Source organism: Neovison vison, chromosome 8 (genome assembly GCF_020171115.1).
Source record: "Neovison vison isolate M4711 chromosome 8, ASM_NN_V1, whole genome shotgun sequence".
In the NCBI taxonomy this organism is placed as follows: Eukaryota; Metazoa; Chordata; class Mammalia; order Carnivora; family Mustelidae; genus Neogale; species Neogale vison.
This window is the reverse complement of record NC_058098.1, coordinates 28928406-28942385: the sequence shown is the minus strand read 5'-3', so window position 1 is coordinate 28942385 and position 13980 is coordinate 28928406. Positions and strand designations below refer to the sequence as shown.

At 41.1% G+C, this 13980-nt stretch overlaps 1 protein-coding gene across 1 annotated transcript in view; it reads right to left on the bottom strand.

The window, feature by feature from the left end:
- TMC2 (transmembrane channel like 2) overlaps nt 1-13980 on the bottom strand; it is a 63737-nt gene that overhangs the window by 23148 nt on the left and 26609 nt on the right. The window contains exons 5-10 of the mRNA XM_044262204.1: nt 13593-13674; nt 13153-13259; nt 10969-11067; nt 7723-7865; nt 5718-5865; nt 1681-1869 (exon numbers count right to left, since the gene is read on the bottom strand). Coding sequence (XP_044118139.1) covers nt 1681-1869; nt 5718-5865; nt 7723-7865; nt 10969-11067; nt 13153-13259; nt 13593-13674 — 768 coding nt within the window. The remainder of the gene's footprint in view (nt 1-1680; nt 1870-5717; nt 5866-7722; nt 7866-10968; nt 11068-13152; nt 13260-13592; nt 13675-13980) is intronic.

Here is a 13980-nt window from a genome sequence, read left to right as displayed (position 1 = left end):
ACTGCAATTTGCTTAAGGGCAGAATCCATCTCAGGCATCTTTTGTATCCCTCTAGTACCTTAGTGATGTGATGTTTTAGATAAGTTAACTGTAAAAGCATGTAGCTTAAAAACATTCATTCTGATTATTACCTTTATTTTAAGAAAATAATTTATTTATTTACGAGAGAGAGAGAGAGCACAGAGGGAGAGGGAGAGGGAGAAGCAGATCCCCACTGGAGCAGGGAGCCCAATGTTGGGCTTGATCCCAGTATCCTGGGATCATGACCTGAGCCAAAGGCAGACACTTAACCACTTGAACCATACAGGTGCCCCATTATTGCTTTTAAACCATAGCTTTAATCCATTTATATTTATTGTAATCACTGACATTAATCTATCTGATTTTATGCTTTATATTTGTCCTACCAGTTGCACATTTCTTTTTCTATCCTTTTTTGCTTCATGGGAAGAGATAGATTTTTTTTATTATTTAATTTATCTAGCTCATGATTCTGTAGATCAGTAATTTTTCTCTGGGCTTAGGTAGGTGGTCTTTTGCTGGTCTCATGTGGATTCATTCATATATCTATGGTTCAGATGGTTGATGACTTCATTCATATGTCTGCTAGTTGACTGGCTGTCATGTAGAGTGATGAGATAACTGAGCCATATGTCTCTCATCATTCAACAGCCTAGTCTGGAACTGTTCACATGGTGGAGATCTTAGGGTTTCTAAGAGGGTAAGTTCCAAAACACAAGCATTTTTCAAGTCTACTTATATCATGGTTGTTATTGTCTCATCGTTAAAGCAATTCACATGGCTAACCTAGCTGGATTCCAAGGGTGGGGAAACAAATTCTACCTCTTCATGAGAGGAGCTAGAAAATCATATTGCAAAGAAATATAGGAATATAAGAAGGGGAAAAACTTGTAGCCATTTTGCTAACTACTAAAGATGTTAAGTTCCCAAAAGAGATTTATGGACTCAATATAACCATAATGAAACTTTAATGAGTTTTATTGTGGATCTTGATGAGAGAACTCACTTTACCATCAAGACATACTTTAAAGGCATAGTTTATCAGTGTATTTCTTAGAGCAGGAACAGGTAAATAAATCAGTGGTATAGAATAGAGAGCTCAGAATCACACTCATACATGAACAGATACTTGATTTAACTTTATACTTCATTTATGATGTATGGCACTGTAGAGCTGTGAAGAAAGGATCACCTTTTTAATAGTTGGTGCTAAGACAACTTATTCAGTTGACTGACATGCTAATTATAATCCAGCTTTAATAACGTATAAGAGACTAATAAGACGTGACTCTTTTTTCAAATGTTCATGCTACTTAACTGGAAAGGGATGTGATTTCACTTTTTAAATACATCCTATAGGGTGGCTCAGTCATTGGATGTCTGCCTTTGGCTCAGGTCAAGATCTGGCCTACTGGGATTGAGTCCCACATTGTGCTCCCTGCTCTGCAGGAGGCCTGCTCCTCCCTCTCCCACGCACCCTGCTTGTGTGCCCTCTCTTGCTGTGTCTATCTCTGTCAAATGAATAAATAAAATCTTTTAAAAAACCCCAAATATGTCCTATAATCTAGATTTTCAATAATTCAGCTGAATTGCATAGGAACCAGTATAATTTTCCATGTTTGCTCTCAGCATTCACTTCTACAGAGACGGCCTTTTTACCTCATTTCTTTCATACCAGCTGACATTCTGCATTTTGGAGAATTCCTGGGATCGCTTCACCACAAAGTAAATGAGGTACCCACTTCCACACAAACAGCAGATGATAAGAAAATTGGCCAGGACCCGGAGAAATCTTGTCAGATGAATATTTTCTTCTTTGTTACTCTCTTGTTCATCCACTATTGATTCCTTAATGTGTGGAAATAAGATGTGAGAAAGGACAGGCTAGGAACAAATTGGGTTCCTGAAATGACTACTTAGTATATCATCATAAATGAAATAATACAGAGGAGGTGCTGCAGAGCACTGTTGCCTTATGGAGAATTTTCTTCCTTCCTTCCTTTCTTTCTTTCTAAGTTTTATTTATCTATTTTTTGAGAGAGAGAGAGAAAGAGCACACAAGTGGGGGAGGAGGGGCTAAGGGAGAGGGAGAGAGAGAATTTTAAGCAGACTCCTCACTCAGCATGGAGCCCCACATGGGACTCAACAAGCGACCCAATCCCATGACCCCAAGACCATGACCTGAGCCAAAGTGAAAAGTCCAGTGCTCAACCGACAGCCACCCAGGCGCCTCAAGAATTGTTTTCTTTAAGAAGATATACCTTGTTGTTATTCCCATTTTGGTACACGTGATAACAAAAGCTTAGATTTATTGAATAGCTACTGTATGCCAGTTGTGGTGCTAAACACCTGTTTTGTATCACCCTCATAATCCCAATAACAAACCAACATAGTAATTTCTATTATCACCCATGTCATAGATACTTGGCCCAGAGAGATCTCAGCAACTGTCTGACTGGGATTGTTTTAAAACTATAGAGCAAATAGATTAAAATGACATGTTAACAATATTGAGTCTTCTAACCCAGGGGCCAGCAAACATTTTCTATTAAGAGCCATGATAGTAGGGCCACCTGGGTGGCTCAGTCAGTTGTGTCAAACTCCTGATTTCAGCTGGGGTCATGATCTCAGGGTTGTGAGACTGAGCACTGCATTAGGCTAAATGTTCATTGCAGTGTTTCCTTGTCCCTCTCCCTCTGCCAACTTGTACTCTCTTTCTCAAATAAATAAATAAATGAAATCTTTTTAAATTTTAATTATTTTAAAAAGATATTTATTTATTTATTTATTTGACATAGAGAGACATAATGAGAGAGGGAACACAGGCAGGGGGAGTGGAAGAGGGAGAGCAGGGAGCCCAATGTGGGGCTCGATACCAGGACCCTAGGATCATAATCTAAACAGAAGGCAGATGCTCAGTGACTGAGCCACCGAGGCACCCCTAAAATCTTTTTTTTTCTTTTTAAAGAGCCATTATAGTAAATAGTTTTGGCTTTGCAAGCCATGTGGTCTCTTTCACAACTACTCAACTACCCCATAATACATGAAAGCAACCACTGACAATATGGAAATAAATAGGCATTGATTTGTTTCTATAAAATCTTCTTTACAAAAGTAGGCAGCAGGTTGGATTTGCCCCTGGACAATAATTTGTTGATACCTGTCTAATCTATGAATATGGTATATCTCCCTTTATTTAGGGTTTCTTTTTTTTTTCCAATTTATTTATTTTCAGAAAAACAGTATTCATTATTTTTTCACCACACCCAGTGCTCCACGCAAGCTGTGCCCTCTATAATACCCACCACCTGGTACCCCAACCTCCCACCCCCCCCCCCCGCCACTTCAAACCCCTCAGATTGTTTTTCAGAGTCCATAGTCTCTCATGGTTCATCTCCCCTTCCAATTTACCCAAAAGCACATACCCTCCCCAATGTCCATAACCCTACCCCCCTTCTCCCAACCCCCCTCCCCCCAGCAACCCACAGTTTGTTTCGTGAGATTAAGAGTCACTTATGGCTTGTCTCCCTCCCTATCCCATCTTGTTTCATGGGTTTCTTTTTTTTTTTAAGATTTTATTTATTTATTTGACAGAGAGAGATCACAAGTAGTCAGAGGCGCAGACAGAGAGAGAGAGGAGGAAGCAGGCTCCCTCCTGAGCAGAGAGCCCAATGCGGGACTCGATCCCAAGACCCTGAGATCATGACCTGAGCCAAAGGCAGCGGCTTAACCCACTGAGCCACCCAGGCGCCCTATTTAGGGTTTCTTAATTTCTTTCAGAAATGTCTTATATTTGTTGTTGTTAACTCTATTCTTAAGAATTTTATGTAATTTTGGGGCGCCTGGGTGGCTCAGTGGGTTAAGCCGCTGCCTTCGGCTCAGGTCATGATCTCAGGGTCCTGGGATCGAGTCCCGCATCGGGCTCTCTGCTCAGCAGGGAGCCTGCTTCCTCCTCTCTCTCTCTCTCTCTGCCTGCCTCTCTGCCTACTTGTGATCTCTCTCTGTCAAATAAATAAAATAAAATATTAAAAAAAAAGAATTTTATGTAATTTTATTGTAAATGGGATTAAAATTATTTTCTTGTTTGCTGTTGTATATAAAAATATAATAGTCATATATATGTTTAATTTTAATTTTAATTTTTATTTTAAGTAGGCTTCATGTCCAGCATGGAATCCAATGCAGGGCTTGAAATCATGACTCTGAGATCAACACCTGAGTTGAGATCAAGAATCAGATAATTAACTAACTGAGCCACCAGGCACCCTTAGATTTTTTATTATAGACTTTGCATCCTGTATCAGTAACTCTCTATGAAGACAGAAATAGTTCATGGTGGACCCAAGACAGTAAATGAGGTCTCCTGATTACCAAAGTACTGGGAAGGAGACTTTTCTAATCAATGAACAGTTACTGTATTCAGGTCCAGGTTTAACTAATTTATCAAGCAGTTAATATACATTAGCTCTGCAGTTTTCATATATACTCTGTTATATAAAGTTATTATCTCTGTTTTTTTTTAATTTTTTTAATTTTTTTTTATTATCTCTGGTTTTAATAGACTCAGAGAAAAAGCCCTCACCTTGCCAGATGTTCAAAGGCACTGACCTTCTTTTTCTCTCTTGGGTAGGTCTGGAGGAAGAGGCAAAGCCTCCGTTGACCTCTCTTTTGCCTTTGGATGCTCCACCAGTGCCTCCCCCCCACCCCGCCCCGGCTCAACTGCTGCCAGAAGGAGAAGGGAGGAGAGCCTAGTCAGCTCCCTGCATTACCCACTGCTAAGCTGTCAGGACTGTGGGCTCATGAAACCCATGTAGTGAGCTGCTCAGCCCAAGCTCTGCCCTGGTGGGTGTACCTGCCCTTTGTAGGCATTGGTGAGTGGGAAGCTGCCAGGAAGGGCCAGAAGAGAGGAGAGGGAAGAAGACAAGGCAATTAAGTGTGTTGTAAATCTGACCTTTGGCAGGTCCTGGGGGAAAGAAAGTCTGATCAGATGGGAGTCATATTGAACTATAAGAACTCTGAATGGTTTTTATAGACATGGAGGAAATAAATAAGATGTGCCGCTCTTCAACATACTAGCTTCTGTCTTCATTCATTTGTTTACCCCTAGGTTTGCTTTTATTCTAAAAAATAGAGATGTGTAGGCCACTTCACATGTCTTTTGTGAATAAATTTATGAGGTAATTAAGTAGGAAGTTGCTGCACATTTAATTGACTCCTTCCACCCACACAAACCAGAGTTCTCAACTCTTTCTGGGGTTTCTAATCACTCAGAGAGCCTTTAAAGAATTTAATGCCAGGAACCCCCCAGCCCCTGACCAATTATAGTAGAATCTCTGGGGGTTCGGGCCCAAAAGATTTTTAAAGCTGCTTAGGTGATTCAAACATGCATCAAAGGTTGAGAAGTGCAGCCCCAAATGATTCCTTCCAGTTTCTCTGGCAGAAAAGAGTTCCACAAGGAAACAGTCAGGACTAGGTCCCAGCAACCAAGATTCTCTGTCATATTACGAAACAGATGTGGATACCAGTCATGGGCATTCTTTCTTGAAGGCTTGAGACCACGGCTGCACCTCTGGTAAAGTCTTTTCCACAAATTACTTGGGGATCTTATCTATCATGCCCCAACTTTGTGAAGTCTCCTAATGAGCAAAGGGACCCAGAATTCCTCGAGGAAGTGGGAACAACCCTGGGACACCTACCTTGAAGCTGGTGGTAATGGAGGCATATTTATTGTCGGCTGTCTCTGAATTCCCAATCAGGTAATCCCAGCTGGTGAACATCTTGAAGCTGAAGGTGAAGTTAGCACTCTCCCCCTCACTTGCACTGCCCTGGGTATTGCTGGCCATCCTGTAGGGTGCATACCACTGCTGTTAGCCCAGGGGAACCTTGGCCTCAGTTGGGCTGGGGCACAGGTAGTAGATATGCAATGAGGGGAAAGAGCCAAGATGATTCAAATTGAACTAATTATACCCAGGGTGCCTTCCCCCCAGATTCAGAGTCCACAGCAAGCACACATGGTATCATCTGGACAATGAACCACTGAACCACGTTTTCTACCCCGACATTTGACTTTCTGTGGCTAGACTCATCTGCCAATGTTGTTTGAGAACTCTTTGTGGGAACTCAATTCTCAAACCAGAATATCCCCTTCTAATTCATGTATTTTCTTGAACAAAAAAGATATTTATTTTCTGATATAAAACCCAACAATCCCTGAGGTAGTTGTTATGGAAACCAGTGACATGTACATCCTTCTCTTAAGCAAACTTGGTTGAAAGTCCCTTGGACCTGCCTCGTTACCCACCCATTTTATCCTACCTAGCCTCAACCTTGCTGCGGGAATCAGAATTCCAAGCAGATCCTCTCTCAGATACAATGTGTGTATGGTAGAATTTGTTCCTCTTTATCTTATGGGTCAGCTTTTGGGATTTGCTATTCCATGGGCTTAGTTGACTTAGGTTTTTGGTTCATCAGGAAAACCTTCTATACGCCTATACTCATCTGGGATAATAACAGGGAACATTGCAACAAACATAAGGGCTAAGAATAAAAGCAAGCCTATCTCCCCTGATAGATCTGGCTGGGCAGCCACCCATCACCAAATGGTCACTATTGTTCTGGGCAGTCCCTCGTGAACAGCAGCATTTCCCCTTGAGAGGACATGACAGAAAGTTGTACTGCGCTAACGGCTGATTGTTTAGAGTTTTTAACACCTGCTCTACTCCTCTCTGCAGACACAGCTCCTTGTGCTTTTCCGGGAGGAATGCTGAAGGGTGGATGGGCCCGGTAGTCAGGTTTGTGCAGGAAGCTGTGCCCCCCACCCTATGTCAGCCTTTGCTGATTGGGGTTCCCTGGCTTAGAAGAAGGCAATTCATAGGCCAGAATTTTTCCTCAGAGAACACAAATTAAAAGGCACAGACATATCAGAATGTCATTTCTGGGTGCATAAGTGTCTGCCTTTGGCTTAGGTCAAGATCCCAGGGTTCTGGGATCAAGTCCTAAATTGGGCTCCCTGCTCAGCAGGGAGCCTACTTCTCCCATTCCTACTCCCCCTGCTTGTGTTCTCTCTCTCTCTCTGTGTCAAATAAATAAATAAAATCTTTTAAAACAAAAAAGTCATTTCTGACCACAGAGACAGATAGAGATGGGGCCAGAGAGGACACCATGGTTAATCACATCACATATGTTCCTTTACGTTTTTTATTGATATCTTTACAAATGTGGAGCTCAGTACTCACATGCAAGCTAGAGTTACAGAGGAGCAGAAGAGTTTTCCTGAGGAAGCTGAGCTCTGGGGAAAGTGAAAACAGACTTGAAGACTTCTCCAGCCTTACCTTACCAGGTACATGCTCTCTCTCAAACAACACTGGCCTTTTGACAGGTTTTGGGACTTACTAAGATATTTGCTGCCTCAGGGCCTTTGCACATGCTCTTCCTTTGTGTAAAATGCTGTGCCCCAGACTTTCAAGGTGACTGGCAGTTCTCAGCATCATGTAAAGGTGTTTTTACCCCTTTTCCGAAAACTTCTCTTATTACCCTGTTTATATCTTTTATAGCACATATGACAATCCATATCTGCTTTATATGTCTCCTTGTTTTCTTTCTAAATCCCCATAAGAAGGTAAGGAGGCACAGAGTGGCCATGGGAGTGGGTTGTTTGTGTGAAGAAAATGAAAAGCCTGTAAAAGAGACAGTCATACTTACGATCTAATGACAATCATCAGGCTATAGCCGAACACGCTGACCCCCACCATAAAGTATGCCATGGGCAACCTGTACCTCAGCCACCCAATAGTCCTCTGGTTGTTGTAGTAGCCGTAGAAGAGAGCAGAATACTTGATGTAACCCTGTGGGATAGGTCCAAATGTTCTGGGTTTGTAAGCTTAGCGCAGATGGTCTCCAGACACTTTCATTCTACTGGGATTTCTTTCTTAGGGTTTAGTGGGAATCTGAGGGGTGAAAGGAGGAATTCTGGGTGTCCTTATTCTTCCTTCAAATTCCCCCAGTTTCTCCAGAGTCTATCCATGTTTCTGCATCTCCCCTTCAATCTCTTTGTTCTCCATTACACAGAATGCATACAGATACAAAAAAAGGAGGATAGCGTTGCTAACATTGCAGATACAATGTGTGTGTGTGTGTGTGTGTGTGTGCCTGTGTGCACGCATGCAGGAAGAGCTCCAAATTCTTTCCCCTCACATTTCCAGGGTCTTAATGTCACACTCTGGAAGTAGGCTGGAGTCTGTGAACTTTCTCAGTATGAAACTTAAAAAGAAAACCATACCTTTACAGGGCTTACAGTCTAATCTAAATCTCAAGTTTTGTTTTGTTTTGGCTTTTAGGTATAATTGGCTTTAGGTATAATCAGTACACTTTTCAGGTGTGATACTAGCTTGGAATTTTAGCATTTCTTGTATGTCTTTGCTGAAGTTAAACGAGATTATTCTGGCCTCACACAGGTATGTATTTGGAAAGGGAAGGCAAATCTTAATAATCTTTTCATATACTTAAGGTTGTTTCTTCTTGGATATGATACCTAAACTCAATAAATAAATAGTCATCACTTAAATATTAGTTGTAATGTGGAACCTGAATCACATATTAAGCTTTTCATATCTTGTTACATTAAACTCCATCGCAATCCCCAAAATACTGAGTAATTGAAAGGAGAAAAATACTAACTTTGCCATAGGGAATCCTGACAGACACGACTCTACCCAAGTGGTCACAATGTTGCCAATCATAACATGTATCAACACAGTATAACCCCAATTTGCCACCCTGAGAAGGGCACATTACCTCTGTGGCAACCTTCCCAATAATGTATGATCTCACTACAATCATGAGGGAACATCAAATAAACCCAAATTGAGGGACATTTTCCAAAACAACTGACCAGTTCTCCTCAAAAGTGTCAAGGGCACTGAAAGAGAATTGTCACAGATTTGGAGGAGACTAAGGAGATAGGACAAATACAATGTGTGATTTTGAATTTGGTCCTGGAATAGAAAAGGAATATTAGTGAAAAAATGGATGAAATCCAAATAAATTCTACACTTTAGTTAATAATATTGTACCAGGGTTAATTTCTTAGTTTTAAAAATTGTTTTATGGGTAGATAAGATGTTATCATAAAGTGAAGCCAGGTGAAGGGTATACGAGAACTTTATACTATTTTTTGTGTGTGGGGGAATCTCTGTACTATTTATGTAACTCTTCTGTAAGTTTAAAATTATCTCAAGATTTGAAGTTTTTAAAGCTTAATTGCTCTATCTTGTAGTATCAAGATGTGGGATCTTTTACCCACACATGATTCCGTAAGATCATGGATTGGTCAAGTGGAAAATAATGGTTCCCTGAGTTATAAAAATCTGGCAAATGTTGAGGCACTTTGTACACATGTAAAAAATCACTTGTTAATAGCTTCATTGATCTCATCAGAAAAGCATCTAACCATTGAGAAACTGCCACTGTGATGGTGATGGATAAAAGTTTTCCAAAGCTTTAATTTTAGCTTGAAAAATATAATTTAAGGGCCACCTGGCTGGCTCAGTTGGTGGGGCACACAACTCTTGATCTTGGGGTTGTGAGTTTGAGCCCAATGCTGGGTGTAGAGATTATTTTTTTAAAAACACATTAAAAAAAAAGAAAAAATTTTTACCATTCGTAACAACAACAACAACAAAATGGAGGATTATTGTTGAACAAATTCAGTTTGTTTTGGGCAGCTAGAATGTTTCCTTAGGGGTCCTTGAGTGAAATAAAGAATAAAGGAAATCCTTAGTGGTAGTACACAGTAGTAGTAGTATATAATACTTAGTAGTATAGAAATGTAGTAGTTGTTTGGAACACCCTTATTCTGAGTGACTTGGAAAAATACTCCAACACACTACCACACGTACCTGAGAAGTATGAACCTGACTATGAGAATGAAGGATGGCAGCAGCGATGACCTGTTGCCTGAACTCCCAGCCTTAGGAACTCTTTGGAGTTGCAGACAGAGCTCCGCAAAGGCATAGAGGTGAGAAGACTCAAAAGGAGGAAGGGGTATTCCAGGCCATGTCCTGAGCAAAAGTAGGAGGCACTAGTATGTGATGTGTTCAGGGACTTCCCCCAAACTTGATAAAAATTGGAAATTAAAGTATGAGTTCTGAGACAGAAATGGAGCTGGAAAGGGAGGATCAGCCAAGTGGTGAATAGTTATTTTATAAACCTGATTTAAAACATTTTGGATTTTATTCCCTTTAGGAATGGGAATAAATGGATATCCAAGGTAGGGGGGTGACAGGGTCAGGTTTGCCTTTCAAAAAGATCACTCTGACAGCAGAGCAAATGGAGATTTTAGGAGCCAAGTCAAAGCAGGAAGCAGAGGTAGAAGATTCTTGACATGGTCCTGGTATGGTGTGGACATTATCCAAAGAAGAGGTAAGAGGCATAGAGAAAGGGGGACTGAATTAAGATAGAGTTAGTGGTTGGCTTGTTGTGTGTGGTGGGGGGGAGGTGGTAGTGAGGAAGAGGGAAAAGTGTAGGATGACTTTCAGGTCTCACACATGAACGACTGGGTGAATGGTGGTTCCAATAAAGGAGATTGGAAAACGCAATGTGCGTTTGGCTGGATAGATGTTGAATTTGAGGATGCCATGTGAAGCTTGGGAATGGCTGAGCTGGTGATAGCCCTGGAGTCTTCCTGTGGGTATGGGAAGAGAAATCTGTCCTGTAGGATCACTTACATGGATCTGGCAGAGAGAGAGAGGAGCAGTGTGTGGCTGCAGGAAGGACCTATGAAAGGGTCTTAGGAAGACAGGGTTGGCTAGCTCATTTGCATAGTGGGGATCTCATTTGAGTTAAGCACTGGTTTTCCAATGACTAAATGCATTATTTCACACTTATCCATGCAAACTTTTGGTCTTGCAATCACATAGTAGAAAGGCATTGGCATGTTAGTGTTGGTACCTCAAAATCCCAAAGGACAGAAAAATCCATGGCTTTTTCTTCCTCAGCCCGAGGCACTGTCTTCCTGGGAATGCTGCCATAGGGCACGCCCATCAGTACCTTGTGTAGGGACGGAATGACAGCATGATGAGTGGAGAAAACAAACATATGGAGACATTAATATACTGGGTTAAATATCTCCCTTCTCAGAGCAGGACACACCCCACTTTCTTCTTTAGAGAATATTAATCCCTTTCCTGGTGTAGAACTATCACATACTCATTGTAGAAAATGTGAAAAAGTACAGAAGAGCATTTTTAAAAATTCCCCATCACTGGAGCACCTGGGTGGCTTAGTCACTTAAACATCTTACTCTTGGTCTTGGCTCAGGTCGTGATCTCAGGGTCCTGAGATGGAGCCCCAAATCCAGCTCTGCGTTCATTATAGAGTCTGCTTGAGATTCTCTCTCCCTTTCTCTCTGTCCCCTCCTGCTTGTGCTTGCTCGCTCTCAAATAAATAAATAATAAATACATTTGAAAAAAGATTTTATTTATTTATTTGACAGAGAGAGAGAGATCACAGGTAGGCAGAGAGAGAGAGGGGGAAGCGGGCCCCCTGCTGATCAGAGAGCACGATGAGGGGTTCGATCCTAGGACCCTAAGATTGGGACCTGCGTTGAAGGTAGAGGCTTAACCCACTGAGCTATCCAGGTGCCCTGATAATAAATATATCTTTAAAAAAGTCCCTATCACCACCATATCCCAAAGATAATTATTGTTAGATAATCATAGATTTCCTTACGGTTGTTTCTGAGTTTTATCTATATTTTAGTCTGGTTATTTAGCTTAATATTATTTTATGACCAATTCTCTATGGCATATGGTATGTCTCTGAATAAAATGACTTCTGAATATTTAATCCCATCTATCTACTATAAATTTACTTAACAAATCACCTGTTGTTGGATATTAGAATATTGCCAGTTCTTCACGTGTACATGGTTATGTTATTAATAACCTAATATATATGCCTGTATTTGCATCATTAATTCTAAAAAATCAGAATTGTATGAAGTTTACATATTGATTTAGGAGGGATTGAGTTTTTTATTTTACAATATTAAGTTTTCCCTTCCAAGAACATAGCCTCCTGTGTATTCAGTTGTATTTTGGTCCTGTAATGCTTGACAGTGTTCTGCCCAGAAGTCTTCTAATTTGTCAGATTTCCCTTGGAAAAGATCCCAGGCCAACACTCTGGAGGCCTGGATCTCATTTACTACAAACTTACTGTGTGACTTCGCACAAGTTGCTTATTCCTTTCCTGTCTCTCAGTTACTCATCTATAGGTAGGTACGCACATACATCTGTATAAGATTATATCTGGGAGAATAGTGAGCAATAAAATTTAAATGCAGGGTTTTTTTTTTTTAAGTAACTTATGACACAATGCATTCTCTCTCTCTCTTTTTTTTTTTCAGGGTAAAGAAAAAAACTTACTAAGACGTTAATTCTCCACTAATCTTAAAGTAAAACAAAAGACAGAAAAATGTAGGGTCCATGTCTTAATTTAGAAACACAAGTATCTTGAACCCACCCCTCATTTGTTTGGTTGGATTGGCCTAGGGGACTGGAGGTGCCCCTCCCCACCCATGGGGCACAAGGACCCACTGAGACCCTGGGTGGGCCACGGAGCCAGCTGAGCAGGTGAGCTCTCTGGGGAAGGACTGGCATCAGCCTTGAGGGACGATGTGTGAGAAATGTGGAAAGACGCTGATGTCAGGGGGCCTTGCTGAGCATGAAGGCAAGCCCTATTACAATCATCCCTCTTATGACGCCATGTTTGGACTCAAAGGCATTGGGTGGGGTGGAGCTGAGAGTCACACTTTCGAGAAAACCCAAGTCATGGAAATGCCATTCCTGGCTGCCCATCAGGTCACTGCCCTTCCAGGCTGATTCCAGACCTTATCTGTAGACATCCCATGCCCTCAATAAAGCTGAACACTCTGAAAAAAAAAAAAAAAAAAGGAACACAAGTATTTTGGTTCTGTTTTTTGTCCTAAGCTATCCAGGCAATGGATGGGAATAGAGAACTTAAAATGAATGACTCATTTTTTGTAAAACAGAGAGTGTTTGATTAATATAAATGAGGATGGTGGTCATGATAAGCCTCCACACTCCCTAGAGATCTAGGAAGCTCTTGTCTTACCTCTGGAATGATAACTAGACCAAATATTAAGCCAAAAAGGACGAGGTTAACTCCATACATCCATCGGAGAAAGATGAAATATGATGCCACAGAAGAACCAAAGTGACCTGGCAGAAGGAAAGGCAGCAGGGTTTAAATGTTGTGGAAGGAGGAAGATAGCATGACCGAGCTCTTCATGTGTGTGATGGATTCTGTTTTCATGTCGGTCTGTGGAACGGATGTTCCAGATAAATAACTTGGGGGCTCTGACAGGCTAACCCATTTACCTGCGCTCCTGCAATAAGAAAAGGAAGAAACAGGATTTAAATCTGGGTCAGACTCGCTCAAAGGCCATCCTGTTTTCTAAGACCACAGGTCCTGTGGAATAACCTGATGACAATCCAAGCCCTTGGAAAACTCATTAGGAACCCAGCTCAACACAGTTACACCAAAATACTCACTTTCAATGTCCTTGATCTTCATTTCCCAGGGTATACATTGAGTCTTGAAGTTATGGAAGTCTCTCTTAAACTTGACCCACTTCTGAAATTAAACAGGTAATACACTCAGTATATTAACATCCTGCCTTGGGGCCTGGAGGACCACACTGCAGGGACATGTTGATGCTGACACATCAACACCAAAGTCAAGAGTGAGGCGAGAGAGAAGCCAGCCCGGCACAGTGCCTTGAATTTACTGATAAAATTTCATATTTGGACAGTGTATATGTGAACTTAGGAATTCTGTATATACTTCTGGTTTAGGGGATCAAATTGGGTTAGCAATCTCAGGTGCAAATTTTTTTTTTTTTTAATTCTTAAACATTCAAAGGAGGGAAAAATCTCACAA